Here is a 15,477-nt window from a genome sequence, read left to right as displayed (position 1 = left end):
TTGTCAAAAGAGAGAGAGAGAGAGAGAGAGAGAGAGAGAGAGAGAGAGAGAGAGAGAGAATGAGTTCATACCAAATGTAAACTGTACCTTCCGTAAAGTTTTTTCCTTCTTTCTTGACCCTACCTCAGTCCATCTTTAGGTGGGAAAAAAGGTCTGGATGATGATGATGATGATGTTGATGATGATGAGAATGATGATAGTGATTATGATGATGGTGATGATGATTTTGTGTGTGCAGACCTGAGGGTGTGGTGGAGGAGGATGTGGGTGGTGGTGACCCTGAGGCAGACTCCCAGCATTTCATGGCCATCATTGTTGAGTGTCTGGCGCTCCTTGGAAAGCTGCCTGAAGCTGTTGAGGTGTGTTACAGGGGTGGAGCAGGGTATTAGTGTTGGGTAAGGCAGAATACAGCATGATAGAACAAGGTAGAGTGACATACTGGATGACAGGATAGGGTAGGGTAGGGTAGGGTAGATTATAACATGAAAGAACAGGGTAGAGTGACACACTAGTTTTGACAGGGTAGGGTAGGGTAAGGTACAACATATGGCATAATATTGTTGGGTTACATACCAAATGACAAAGGTAGGGTTGGTTAGGATTGGGCAGGATGAGATAAGATAGGGCAGAAGAGTTCATGACAGTACTGAGTCAGGTGACATAATGGATGACAGAGTACATCTGAGCAAGGTACAGTAAGACAAGGCAATGTAGGACTGGACAAAGTTGAACTGAGTGGAATACTGAAATGCTGGTGGGGTAGAACACAAGAAAGTTGAGTATGGTAGGGTTGGGTAGAATACTAAAATAACAGGGAATTGCATGGTAGGGTAGGGTAGGATAGGGTAGTGCAAGATAGGGTATATTAGGATAGGACAGTATATAGATGGGCAGGGCATAGCAGGGCAAGGCATAGTGGGGTGACTTGGAGTAGGACGGGGCTGGGTTTGGTGAGATAGGTAAGACAGGGCGAGGTGGAGAGAGCATGGTAGGAAAGACTGGAGTGAGGCAGGGTAGGATAAGGTAAAACTGAATATGAGAGGATAGGATAGGTGAAATGAGTGTTATACCATCTGTCCATAAAACATTCTACTTTTGCTTCAGACTATCAAACGACGCATGCAGAAGGAACTGAGCATCATCATCCAGCGAACGACCCAGCAGATCGTTGAGTACCACCCATCAGTGCCCTCTGATGACCCTCCAGTGTTTTCCCCTGTGTACCTGAAGGCAGATTCACGGGAGGCCAGACTACTGCAGGAGTTGTTGCAGGTAAGGCGGTGGTGGTAGTATGGTTGTAGTAGTAGTAGTAGTAGTAGCATACTTGTGATGGTGGTGGTGGTACTGTTTGTAATTGTGATAACGGTAATACAGATCCCTGCATAAGTTCTGTTCATCCTCCTTGCCTTCAGTAACTCATTACAGTATTTTAGTCTTGGTAGAGTTTCAGTTAGTCATTATAATATCTTTACTTTGTTAAACAGCTACTTTTAACAGTTACATTTACCCACTCACACAAAAATGTTTTGGGCTATTGAAGGTCATGAAGAAGAGTAACTTGTGTAGGTATCTGTACATGCACACTGGTTATGCATACAAAAATCTGAAGTATCTTAAAAGAAATTGTTAGTAGCTACTGTATAGTTAGTAATACTGAGTTAAACAAGATTATGAGGATGATAATGATTGATAGTTATGCAGATACTTTGGGTAAAATTGAGTATAATGGCCTTTGAAGTCAGTCACTGTTGGGTGTGTTAGTGTCAATAATAGAACATTTGTGTGATGTTGGAGTTCAAGCAGCAAGTGAATTGCAGTGAAATTAAGAAATTGTCAACCTAGGTAAGTTGGATTTTAATTTTTAGACTTATTTTTGGTGGTAAGGTGCAAGTGAAGTGGGATAACAATCAGTGTAGGTGAGTTGGAAAATTGTTTTTATAAACATCTTTGTTGGGTGAATGACCATCAGTCAAAAACATATCCCAATTTAACCCATGTTATAATATATTTGATACAGTATATTGATAAATTGTTATGTGATGGATTTTTCCAAACATCCTCATTAAAAAATGAGGATGTATTGTTTGATGATGATGATGATGATGATGATGTTGGTGATTATTATTATTTTTATTATCATTGTTATTATTATTAATGATGATCTAGGAAGAAAAGTGAATGCAAACTACTCTGAAAATGGAAAGTTATTTTGGAAAGAGGTGCAGAAATGTAGAAGTGACAGCGGAAAGAAATGTGAAGGTGTGAATGATGTAGGTGGTAGATTATTAACCCATGGGGATGAAGTAAGGACCAGATGGAAAGAATATTTTGAAAACCTGATAAATAGGAATAGAGAGAGCAGAGCTACTGTAAACATGATTGGTTTGGGGTGTGTGCAGAGATGGAATGCAGAGTGCCAGGAAACATTACAGTCTCACAGGTGAAGAGCGCTGTGAAGCTGCTGAAACATGGGAAAGCAGCTGGGATTGATGAGGTGTATGCAGAGGTGGTTAGATGTAGTGGAGAAAGTAGAATGAAGTGCTTGTTGGAGATACATAAGAAGGCATGGGTGAATGAAACTGTGCCAGCCGAGTGGAAAAAGGCTGTGATTTTACCCCTGTACAAAAATAAAGGTGAGCAAAGTGGGTGCAAGAATTATCATGGCATAAGCTTATTGAGTGTCGTAGGGTAGGTATATGGAAGAACTATTATAGGGAAAGTAAGAGAGATATCAGAAGTCCTAGTGAGTGATGAACAGGGTGGCTTTAGGAGTGGCAGAGGATGTGTGGACCAAATATTTGCTGTAAGACAGACAGTGGAGAAGGCTTGTGAGAAGGACTGTAAGGTGTTTATGGCATTCATGGATCTGGAAAAAGCATACGAAAAAGTAGACAGAGAAGGATTATGGAAGGTTTAGCACATGTACAGTGTAGATGGTAAGCTGCTAGGTGCCGTCAAGAGTTTTTATGATGGTAGTGAAGCATGTGTAAGGGTAAATGGGCATCTAAGTGAATGGTTCACAATTGATGTGGGCGTGCAACAAGTTTTGTGATGTCCACATAGTTGTTCAGTATTTATATGGGTGGGGTGATGAGAGAAGTAAAAGCACGAATAATGGAGAGAGGGATGGTGAATTGTGATGGAATATCTCAGATTTGTTGTATGTTGATGATGCAGTACTACTTGCAATTACCGGACAAGGACTTGGTAGACTGGTGCAGAGTTTTGCTGATGTCTGTGAGTGTCGTGCCTTGAAAGTAAATGCAGAAAAGAGTAAAGTGATGGTTATTGAGAGAGAAGGTGACTCCCAGTGTGATGTTACAGTGAAGGGAGAGAGACTGGAATTGGTGAGAGAGTTCAAATACCTGGGTACAGTAATAGAAAAGAGAGGAAAATGTGCAAAAGAAGTTGAAAGTAGAGTGACACAAGGAAGGAAAGTAGCTGGTGCAATGAAGGGCTGGATAAGAAACAGAGGCTTGGGTGTTGCAGCTGCACGAGGCTTACATGAAGGAGTGTTAGTGCCAACTTTAATATATGGATGTGAGACTATGGTGTGGCATGAAAATGAAAAGTCAAGAGTGAGAGCAGTGGAGATGGGACTGCTGAGGAATGTATATGGCATACAGAGGGTGGATAGGATACGAAATAATGTGATTCGTGAAAGATGTGGAGTGAGGAAGTCTGTGGACACCAGAGTTGAAGAGAGTGTACAGAGATGGTATGGTCATGTGGAGAGAATGGATATCAATAGAGTGGTGAAAAAGGTATATGTGAGCGAATTTGAAGGAGGGAGGAGGTGAGGTAGGCCAAGGAGAAGGTGGAGGTATATGGTGGATAAGTGTGTGAGGAAGAGGGGTTTGGAAGTTGGTGAGGCTAGGGGACTGACAAGAGATCGAGCTGGCTGGATGAATTTTGTGAGAAGTGCATGATCAGGGATTTGGCACCCCTTTTTGATGTGACAGCATCCGGATTGGCTCAATTGGATATGTTTATGTGAAGCTACAGAATATGGTGGATGTTTTTGGCATATCAGATAGAGCCATGATTCCGGGGGCTTGAAAGGTGAGTGAATGGAGACATGGCCCATTGGACTGGGCAAATCTGGGCTGTCTGGACATTACTACTCCTCACCCTGCCCTAGGGTGGGAAAGGAGTTTTGGATGATGATGATGATGACGATGATGATAATGATGATGATGATGATGATGATTATTATTATTATTTTTCCAGGTAGTGTTTGAGCAGCTACGGCTAGTGGTTGCAGCTCATCAGTCAGTTCTGGTCAGCATCCGATCATCTGCTGATAAGCATGGGATTGAGGTTCATTTGTACACCATGCCCGATGTCTGGTCGAAGGTTCAGGCTGCGGTAAGTATTAGACAGAGGGTGAGTATATGGGGTGGGCTGTGAGCTGTGAGTGTATGGAAATAGAGAGAGAGAGAGAGAGAGAGTGTGTATGTTTGTGTGTGGAATTACTTAATGATGATGATGATGATGATGATGATGCAGTCTCTCCTGGTTTTCCCTCCGCAGCTGCAGGTGATGCTGAGTGAGTATCTTGCCCTGAGTCAGCTGGGCACTGGACAACAACAAGCACCTGCTGCATTTACTGAGGCTGCCACGGACCTATCAGCATTCTTTACAAAAAAACGCACACCAAGGTATATATTGTACTATAATCCATTCACTTTACCTTGGCAGAATTATTTGTCCTTTCACATAACTCAGTGTAAAATAAGACTACTGTGACTCTACTTTTCCATATCATTCTTTCATGACTTACCATATTGTAGTGTCAGTTTCTTGTTACAGCACACCATGGTACATATTATTATTCTAGTGTTCTCTGAAGTACAAAACACTTATATGTAACATGTAAAGTACAGTTGCTTCCATACTTTCATACCTAAATGGGACCAGTAATGGTTGTGTAACATAAATGGTTTTGTAAGTCAAGTTTCTGTAGTACCTAACCCAGTATAACCCTACCGAACACTACCTAACCTAGCACAACAACCTAACACAACATAACCTTGCCAGACTAAACCAAACCAGAGTTAACCCAAACATTCTACTCCTGTCAGGTCAAAGGCATACTCCCTATTCAAGTTTGAGGGATCATACCATGCCATGGCCATGAACTCCTACCTTATGGAACAGGCTGAACAAGCTGGTGCAGATGCTTTTGATGCACACCTCTCTGTTGTAGGTAAGTCAGGTGAAGAGGGGAGGGTGGGATGGGTACGGGAAGGGTTGAGGTGGTGTTGGGGTGGGTTGGGTTAAGTAGAGTAGGATAGGCAAGGCAGGGTAGGGTAGGGTAGGGTAGGGTAGGGTAGGGTAGGGTAGGGTAGGGTAAGATAGGATAAGTCTTTTTCGATTGGGGGTGGAGCAGTATAATGATAATGATGACAGCATTCACCAACAAATCCTTCCCACACTCCACAGACGGCAGCACTAAGAGCACAACAGGTAGTCGGGACAATAAGGATCAGAGTGTTCGTGCCTTAGTGTGCCCTGCCTCTCCCCACAACATCACCGCTATATTCAACCCTCTACAGAGCTTCATACGTGAGATTGAAGAGGCTCTCGGATGCTCCCCAGGGTAAGGTATTTGTGTTGTGTCTGTCTTATTTAACTGTAGTGGTAATAGTAGTAGATATGGAAGACGTGCAGATTAGCCTGGGAGGAAGGTAGAGTCCCGGAGGATTGGAAGTCAGGTAAAATTATTCCCCTGTACAAAGGAAAAAGGGAAAAAGAAGTGTGTGGTAATCATAGGGGCATTTGTCTTCTTATTGTAATAGAAAAAGTATATGGTGGAAAATGTATTGATACAGTTAGGGAAATAGCAGAGGAATTAGTTGGAGAGGAACAGGGAGGGTTTTAGGAAGGGAAGAGGTTGTGTAGAGAAAATATTCATCCTTAGGTCTTTAGTGGAAAAGTTTCTAGAGAAGGGAAAGAAGTTGTATGCAGCCTGCATGGATTTGGTAAAAGCATATGACAGGGTGGATAGACAAGGAATGTGGAAAGTATTAAGAATAGTTGAAGTAAGTGTGAATTTGTTGAATGCCCTGAAGAGTATGTATGAGGGGGCTAAAGCTACAGTGTGTTTGGATAGTGAACTGAGTGAATTTTTCTGTTTGAAGGTTGGATTGAAACAGGGATGTGTCATGTCCCATGGTTGTTCAGTCTGTATGTGGGTGGGGTTATAAAAGAGATACAAGGTAGGGCAGTGGATGGTGGAGTGACCTTACTGAGAGAGGGCAGTGTTTGGAAACTCCCTGTACTGTTGTTGCAGATGATACTGTATTGTTAAGTGAAGACAAGGGGGAACTGCAAGGCTTGGTGAATGAGTTTTGGAGAGTATGTAAGAAACGGAATCAAGAGGTGACTAGTGAAGAGTAAAGTTATGGTCTTCAAGAGAAATGACGCCACTGAATGTACCATACATTTAGGCTGGATGAGGAGAAAATTGAAAATGTGAGTGCATTTAAGTACTTGGGTACTGTGATGAATAAGGATGGAAGTTTGGAGGGTGAAGGGTACAACAGGGAAGAAAGGTTGCTGGTTCCTTGAAAGCAGTGATAAGGAACAGGGTAGTGAGTGTGGAAGTAAAAAAGTTACTGCATGACTGTCGTGATACCAGCCTTAATGTGTGGAAGTGAAACATGGACCATGTTGGAAGGACACAAGTCAAGAGTGAGAGCAGTGGAAATGAGTTATTTGTGAGGAACATGTGGAGTTACATGGAGAGACAGACTGACAAATGAGGAAGTGAAGGGACGTTGTGGTGTGGATGTAGATGTGGTAGAAAGTGTAGGAGATTACACTGAGGTGGTTTATCCATGTGGAGAGGATGGAGAGCAAGAGACTAACAAGGAGAGTGTATGTGAGTGAGGTGGAGGGGGGGAGAGGGAGGGGGAGGCCGAGGATGAGATGGAGGGATGAAGTGGAGAGATATATGAGAGTGGGGGATGTGAGTTGGGAGCAGGGCAGTGAAATGGACAGGGTGACATGGAGGCAATTTGTTTGTTGCCGCCCCTTATGGGATTGAGGCGTCTGGCAGTAGATAGAGTAGTAGTAGTAGTAGTAGTAGTTGTAGTAGTAGCAGCAGCAGCAGCCTCATCCTGGGATTGAGGAAGTTCTCAGATGCTGCTCCGGGTAAGTTGTTGGTGTATCGGTCTGACTGTCTGCAGATAATACAGTACAGTATACAGTACTGAACCACTTAAAGATGGCCTGACATTGTCATATTCTCATCTTGAACTGTGATTTGTAACAACAGATTAATAACAAATGTGATGCTGATTATGAGGAAGTGCCTGGTTATATCAGTGCCACCATGTATGGATATCCCTACTGGGCATGCTATTTATTCTTCTTCTGCCATTGCATTTTCATTTTCATATTTCTGGATCCTGCTCTGTCCAGATATTTGTGGTGATAATGATGATGATAATAATTACTGAGAGATTGAGAAAATGATGATGCTGAAACTGATGGTAGTGGTTATGATTATGATGATAATGTAAGGGGAGAGAGAGAGAGAGAGAGAGAGAGAGAGAGAGAGAGAGAGAGAGACAGGGGAGTGAGTGAGTGAGAGAGTTACAAGGAAAAGTTAATATCCCGAAGATCTTGCAGTACATACCAAGGAAAAATTTTGTATTTGCTTGGGAATGCATATCCATTTCCCAGTGATTTAAATGTAAGTAAAATGTAATTGAAATTTCGTTAAACTGCTCTACTTTAGTACCATTATCATGTGAAGTCTGTTCCAGGTGGAACTGATCTTGTATATGAAAAAGAAAAGTTTTCACATGTGCAGGTGGTAATTCTTATAAATTTCAGCTTCCAACCCTGTTGTATGTTGAGCTTGTGTTGAGACTAAATAGCTTTCTGTGGTCAGAATTGTCAGATTCATTCAGTATTTTGAGTACTTCAGTGAAATGACCTTGTAGTCTACAAGTTTTCTGAAGAAAACAGTCCTGAAGCTGTCAGGCGATCATGATATCTCAGTCTCCTGATGGATGGAAAGTTTTGTAGCTATAGCTTAATCTCTTTCAAGTCACTCTATGTCTTTACTAAGTATTGGTGACCAGAACTGCAAAGCATGCTCCGAAAACAGCCATATTAAGGAATTATGAAGTACCTGTACTATATAACAACAGTTTCTTTAACCCTGTAATGAAACTGCCTCTGGATGTAGCCTAGCAATTTCTGGATCTTTTTCTCTACAGAAGTGCATTGTTTGGAAAGTTCTAGGTCACTACTGATCAGTTCACCGAAGTCTCATTCTGAGTCAGTCATCCTTAGAGTTCTCCCTACACGTGAATAGTCTGATCCTGGATCTGCATGCTTATATGCATCACCTTGCATTTCTCAAAGGTGAATGACAGTTGCCATGTCTGCTGCATCTATATTGGACAGCTTGCTACCATATCATGGCTTGATCTCAGCAAGCTAAAGAGATACTGGAAGTCACCAAGGTGAACCTTCCCATTGTTACTTAAATGTACACAATTTACACCATCACAAAGGTAAAATTTTTGTTTCTCACAGAACTCGTCAAATGGGTCAACAGATTTCACACATCAGATGCACAAGTCAGCAAACCTAGAATTTATGCCTACTGCATTGCTGATGGTATTATTACCAAGCAGACATTCTTGGTAAAATTGTAGTTATTTCACTTCATTCTGTCTAGAGCTTCATCTCATCATCTAAAACAGTGATTCTCAACCTTTTTCATCTCATGGCACAGTGACCCAGGCACTAATATGGTTGAGGCACATCAGAATTTAAGGATAGAGTTGATCATTTAAAAGAAAATGAATGATAAGAATGTGTTCATAATTTCAAGAAATCATTTTTTTCTATCTATTCCATCATCCAATCCTATGTCGCCCCATTAGGAGCATAGGAATCCGGGGCTAGGCCAGTTGGTCCTGACATTTAAGATGAGAGTATCTCACTCATCCCTGAGTGGCATTATGTGAGCAATAAACCCCAACCACCCCTTGGATATAAAAACCTACACAGACTCAGTCCGATTGGAGCACCTTAATTACCCACTAAACCACTAGGCATCATAATTTGGTTATGTGGTTACCACCCAGTGTAGTAAATAGTTTCCTGGTGTACAGGAGACCATTTGGCTTGTTACTCAGTGTAGAGTTACCCATAGGCAGAAGGAAGAGGAAACAATGAAGAAAAGAAAGACAGAGAGGGAGTGTAAAGTCACCCATAGGCAGAAGAAGGAGGAAAGAGTGAAGGAAAGAAAGACAGAAGAGGAAGGATGGAAGAGAGGAATGGGCAGACACCCAAAACAACACTACCTTGAGTGAGTGGATGCTAATAATGTGTTAATTTTATTGCCATAAATATATTTTTGATCATGGTTCTCAAAAGAATTTGAAAGACACCCAAAACAGCACTACATTTAGTGAGTGGATGCTAATAATGTGTTAATTTTATTGCCAAAAGTATATTGTTGATCATGGTTTTCAAAAGAATGTGAAAGTTTTGTGCTTATTTGTTATTAGTACACATTGAAACAAGATGTCATTGAAAAAGATGCCATTCGCAAAAAAATAATATGAAACTTTCAGATGTAGATTGTATTCAAATACATACATGAGAAAAAGTAAAAAGTCCTTGCATACATAAAAATGTCTGTGGGAAGCCTGTGCTTGGAGTTGTCTCATGATCTCCCTTGCTGGGGCCTCACTTGACATGCGCATTACTGCATCTTTAGGCTAGAAGTAGAAATCGGCGGTTCTACATTGCGGAATTCAGGAGGGAATTTAAAACTGCCTTTTGGGCTTTTAATTAACAACACATTTATTTATTTATTGCATCATTGAGTTTAATGCACTCCATTAAGGTACCAATAATGTTAAAACACATCCAAATGCTATTTTTAGAAATGCTATTTAAACTCCCGCGGCACACCTGCGGATGCTCCATGGCACACTAATGTGCCGCGGCACATTGGTTGAAAGTCACTGAGCTAGAGGTATGGCATCATCCATAATTTTCTCTGTTGCACCAACCTTGTTGTTCCCGAGGAAGAGGTCATTGCCATTAACATGGGCAATTACTGCAGTCCCCTTTTCCTGTAGCCAGATATTTTGTACTTCTCTAGCAGCTTTTACTTTTCTAGCACCCAGAATGGTCCTGACCATTCTGTTACCCCTGTGGAACTTTCCAGAGTAAAATGTTTGTCCTCAACCAGAGAATCACCAGTCAGGAATGTCTAGGTTTCCTTGGCATCCACTGGACAGAATTTGCTCAAGTTCAACTTGTTAGCTTTCATAACCGTCACTGTCTGTTGCCTCTGGGGCTTTTTGCTTTTTGCATTTTGCACTCTATCGTTCAAGTTCTCTTCTCTCTCCAATGGTGTTTGGGTTGGGAAAGATTCATTTGTTAGTGGCACAAAGACACTAAATCTATTTAAGACTCACAATCCATTTTTATGTCTCTTGAACTGGGGTTTTTCCCTCCTTCTGCCTGCCGTTTCCTAGCCTTCAAAGCCATTATCATCTCCAACTGGAACTAGTATGATGCCTTCACTGATACTGGAATCTTGGTATGAATTTGCTGCCTCATGTCGTACTACAGTGGTTGATTATGGGAAAATGACCTTTTTCAGGGTCTGGTTTTCAGTCTTCAGACTCCTGACGTCCTCCTTTAGTTTGTCAGTCTCCTTCTGACCTTCTGAGAGAGAGTACTAATTGCTGTTTCCCCGCAGAACACACTGCACTCTGTATGTCTTCATCACAGACTACATAAAAGATGCGTTTTTGGCCCAGCTGCACGTGGAGACAGCAGCCAGACTTGAACAGGCCACGAAGGCTCTTGACCAGTGGCGTACCTGCAAGGATCCGAATCAGCTGCGTGCCTTGAAAGTCTCTCGCCCACTGCTGCAAGTAAGTTTTGATTTGGAATAGATTAGTTTAAGGTGGTAGGTGATGGCAACCATCATCTGCTCACTTGATGTAGTGCTACCTGCTTCTTCCTTCACCTTTATAATTCATTATCTGTGTGTTTCCCCTCCTCATTCTATTTCTCCCATATTTCCTGTCACTTTCTGTGTTGTTCTTTTCTTTTCAGGTGGCATTAGCCAGGAAAATTCATAACGCTGGGTGGTAACCATATAACCAACCCATACGTGTCCCCTATGTGTCAGGAAGTGAGCTGGTGGAAGGTTAGTGCCCCTCTCCTTAAAGCAATGAGCTCAGAGACAAATGGTCATTCCTCGTGGGATTATGGCATCTGGTTATATATAGATTATGTCTGGTTCAATCTGGTTGACTTGGGTGGTGGTGGGTGAGGTTATAGGTCATCAGGTTAAGTGGTTTGGTTTGGTGTAGTTAGTGTATGTTAGGTTGGGTTGGGTTGGGTTGGGTTACATAAGGATATGTTGGGTTGGTGTGAGATACATGAGGTTTGGTTGCATTATGTTAGTGTAGGTTAATTTAGATCATGTTGGGTTAGGTTGGATTGGATCAAGTTAGAATAGGTAAGGTTAGATTAGGTTTGATTGTAGTTCATCCATTTAGAAAAGGTAAGATTAGTTTGGGTTTATTTGGTTTTGGTTAAGTTTGCCTAGTTCTGATTAGGTTAGGTTAGATTTGCTTGGGTTTGAGTTGAGTTGGGTTATGTTAGTAGAAGGTGAACCTTAATGTGATGCTACAGCAAATGGAGAGAGACTGGAATTGGTGAGAGAGTTCAAATATATGGGTACAGTGATAGAAAAGAGAGGAAAATGTGCAAAAGAAGTGGAAAGTGGAGTGACACAGGGATGGAAAGCAGCTGGTGCAATGAAGGGCTTGATAAGAAACAGAGGCTTGAGTGTTGCAGCTGCACGAGGCTTATATGAAGGAGTGTTAGTGCCAAGTTTAACATATGGATGTGAGACTATGGTGTGGCATGAAAATGAATAGTCAAGAATGAGAGCAACAGAGATGGGACTGCTGAGGAATGTACAGTATGTGGTGTACTGTACAGAGAGTGGATAGGATATGAAATAATGTGATTTGTGAAAGATGTGGAGTGAGAAAGTCTGTGGACACGAGAATTTAAGAGAGTGTACTGAGATGGTATGGTCATGTGGAGAGAACGGATATCAGTAGAGTGGTGAAAAGATATATCTTAGTGAATTTGAAGGAGGGAGGTGAGGTAGGCCAAGAAGTAGGTGGAGGTATATGGTGGATGAGTGTGTGAGGAAAAGAGGTTTGGAAGTCGGTGAGGCTAGGGGACTGACAAGAGATTGAGCTGGCTGGATGAATATTGTGAGGAGAAGCGCATGATCAGAGATTTGGCACCCCTTTTTAACGTGACAGTGTCCGGATTGACTCTATCGGATACTTTTATGTGAAGCTACAGAACATGGTAAACGTTTTTGGCGTATCAAGATAGAGCCAGGATTCCAGGGGCTTGAATGATGAGTGAATTGAAGCGTGGACCATTGGATTGGGCAGATTTGGGCTCTCTGGACATTGCTACTCCTAACCCTGGCCTAGCGTGTGATAAGAGGTCCGGATGATGATGAAAAGTAGATAAGTTACATCATAATTGATTTGGTTATGTGTACACTAGCCCAGCACACGTAATATGTGTATAACTTTCTCTTGGGCACCCCAGAGCAGTCTGAGTGTGTGGGAGAGCCTAGAGGAGCTGCGGTGGCTGCTGTGTGCACTTCCCTTGTATGCTGACCACTTTGTATCCATGATGTGCAACACACTCATGAACTACCGCGAGACATGCCAGGCTGCATACAGAGGCATCACACAACCCGACTCGGAGGATAAGAGGATAATATCAGCTACCTGGGCGAAGGATGAGGATATTAGCAGGTTCCTCAGGTGGGTACACCATCAGCAGAAGCAGTATCAGTATCATTGTCATCATAATTATTATTGCTGTCATTGCCCACATCATCATCATTATTTTTATGATCAGTGCTGTCATTGTCCACATTATCATCATCGTCATCATCACCATCATCATCATATCATCATCATCATCATCATCATCATCATCATCATTAATCATCAAGCATCACCATCATCATCATCAATCACCATCATCATTTTTATTATCATCATCATCATCATCATCATCATATCATCAGACATCTAGCTGCAAAAGATATAAGGATTATTTTTGCTGCTGTACCTTGGCCAGGGATAAGGATATTATCCATGAGTTCTAGAATATCACAATTTTTTCATACAACTCAGCTGTAAATTTGGAGAAACTGACACATCAGCTCCATAGCTGGCCCAGGGATTGCATCAGGCATTTTCTCTAATTTACTGTAGTGATGATGATGAATGCTGTGGTTTAGTATGAAAGAAGAATACGCAAACAAGCTGTAGGAGGCTTACTAGCACCTCTTCCTTAATAATTAACTTTGCATAAAATTTCTTTGATGTTATGTTCTTTTATTATCAGCATAGTTTGCATAAAAGATAACAAAGGAAAACATATTAATGTGCCATTTGTGGAGATGGAACTGTACTATCTTTACTGTCACTTGGCCTGAAATTCCCATCTCTCTGGCTTGAATACCAACTCTAACGTACGGAAGTGAAGCTTGGACATTGTTGGAAGGACACAAGTCAAGAGTGAGAGCAGTGGAAATGAGTTATTTAAGAGGAGCCTGTGGAGTCACGTGGAGAGACAGGCTGACGAATGAGGATATAAAGGAGCGTTGTGGTGTGGATGTGGATGTGATAGGAAGCGTTGTGAGGAACACACTGAGGTGGTTTGGCCATGTGGAGAGGATGGAGGGTGAAAGATTGACGAAGAGAGTGTATGTGAGTGAGGTGGAGGGTGGAAGAGGGAGGGGGAGACCGAGGATGAGATGGAGGGATGGGGTGGAGAGGTATATGAGAGAGGGGGGTGCGAGTTGGGAGCAGGGCAGTGAAATGGCGGGGGACAGGGCGACTTGGAGGCGATTTGTTTGTGGCCACCCCAAACGGGATTGAGGCGTCTGGCAATAGATAGATAGATAGAAAAAGGGATTAACACAAGAATATGATACAAGTCATGATGAAGTGCTATAGAAAATGTGTAGAACCACAGTATTGTCTTTTTCTGCTACTGAGCTATGTGCAAGGAGTTGCAAAAGGATGGAAATCTGGGCCAGGTTAAAGTGAAAGAAATATAGCAGGGAACAGGTGCTAGGAAGCCTTCTTAACTTTACTGTGCTGTTTGGGTGCTGGAGATGCATGCCTTCAATGTGGTGGCACTGATATACTGTAATGGGGCCCACTTCCCTGTTATGCAAACTTCTCTCAGCTCCCTCCATATCGTCCAAAAGGAGGATAGTTAGCTGATGGAGGAGGACACCTTCATGTAATGACACAGATATAACTGTGCTATATCTGAGCAGCTTCATTGTCCAGTTATTCTAGCGTCCCATGGCTCACTCCTTTTCCCCAAAAAAGTGAATGGTGAGCTGCTGGAGTAGGGCAACTTAGGACTGCAATCCACAGTTCACATTTCAGATGAACCTGTGGTAACAACAACAACAGGTACAGTCACAGCTTGGTATACGATGGTTTGGTATGTGATTAATCGATAGGAATAATGAAGTAAAGATTGTGCCCTGTTTCGGGTTAATAATCACGGAATTCGCTTGTATGATTTTTTATATGACCGAGAACGTTGATCCTATGTAGATGCATGCCACCTGCACCTTGGCAGCACTAATTACATCAGTGTACCATGCATCACCCATCCCAAGTGGTGAGCGCTTTTTTAGTCTTACCTGGAGTTGTGCAGAGGGTGTGTAGAGAGCATGCATGTATGGGTACTCTATGCACATTCTTTACACAGTGATGCAAGGGTGGGTGAGTGTGTCATCATTGGTGCTGCAGTGGGTGTGATGATTAGTGAAACTATCAGGTGAATGTGTCGAGTTGAGATTATATTTGTTGGCACACTCTCTGCACGGTAATACAAGGGTGTGTGTGTGTATGTGTGGACATTGGTAATGTTCACTGGTGCTGCGGTCTGCATATTGGTTAGTGAAACTGTTGGTTAAGTGAACAAGGGAGCCAGTCAGAGACAGAAGCAGCCAGTTCAGCTTGCAATACAGTAATCCCTTGATTATTTGGATTGTCCGTATCCAATCATGCTTTGTATCCGTTCATTAGGTCTTGGCTCTATTATAACCAGATCCGGATTTATTTGTACATAACCAGACATAAAAGTTCTGGATTCAGTGGCTGGCTTGCCTACAAAGTAAAAAAAAAGTCCATTCCATGGCTCACTGGCCTCTCTGTCCACGCACGGTAATAGACTGTAACCCACAAGCTGAACGAGAATGGCTGTATAGTTCCGTCCCTTAGGGCTGAAATCCCCCGGCCACCCTGATCACCGGTAACATACCAGCAGCACTTGGGGAAGACTGAGCATAACCCACAAGCTGAGGGAGCATGGCTGTACAGATCCCTACCGAATGGTCGG

At 42.4% G+C, this 15,477-nt stretch overlaps 1 protein-coding gene across 1 annotated transcript in view; it reads left to right on the top strand.

Moving 5' to 3' along the window:
* The window catches only part of Sec8 (exocyst complex component secretory 8), a 52,391-nt gene that overhangs the window by 20,716 nt on the left and 16,198 nt on the right, over positions 1-15,477 (top strand). The window contains exons 7-14 of the mRNA XM_080279626.1: positions 239-359; positions 1,105-1,272; positions 4,231-4,368; positions 4,534-4,661; positions 5,085-5,209; positions 5,446-5,602; positions 10,748-10,925; positions 12,643-12,863. Of these exons, the coding sequence (XP_080135752.1) occupies positions 239-359; positions 1,105-1,272; positions 4,231-4,368; positions 4,534-4,661; positions 5,085-5,209; positions 5,446-5,602; positions 10,748-10,925; positions 12,643-12,863 (1,236 nt within the window). The remainder of the gene's footprint in view (positions 1-238; positions 360-1,104; positions 1,273-4,230; positions 4,369-4,533; positions 4,662-5,084; positions 5,210-5,445; positions 5,603-10,747; positions 10,926-12,642; positions 12,864-15,477) is intronic.

The sequence above is a fragment of the Coenobita brevimanus genome, chromosome 79 (assembly GCF_032717465.1).
Source record: "Coenobita brevimanus isolate Jiangsu-jjx chromosome 79, ASM3271746v2, whole genome shotgun sequence".
Classification (NCBI taxonomy): domain Eukaryota; kingdom Metazoa; phylum Arthropoda; class Malacostraca; order Decapoda; family Coenobitidae; genus Coenobita; species Coenobita brevimanus.
This window is presented reverse-complemented; position numbering and strand designations above follow the sequence as displayed.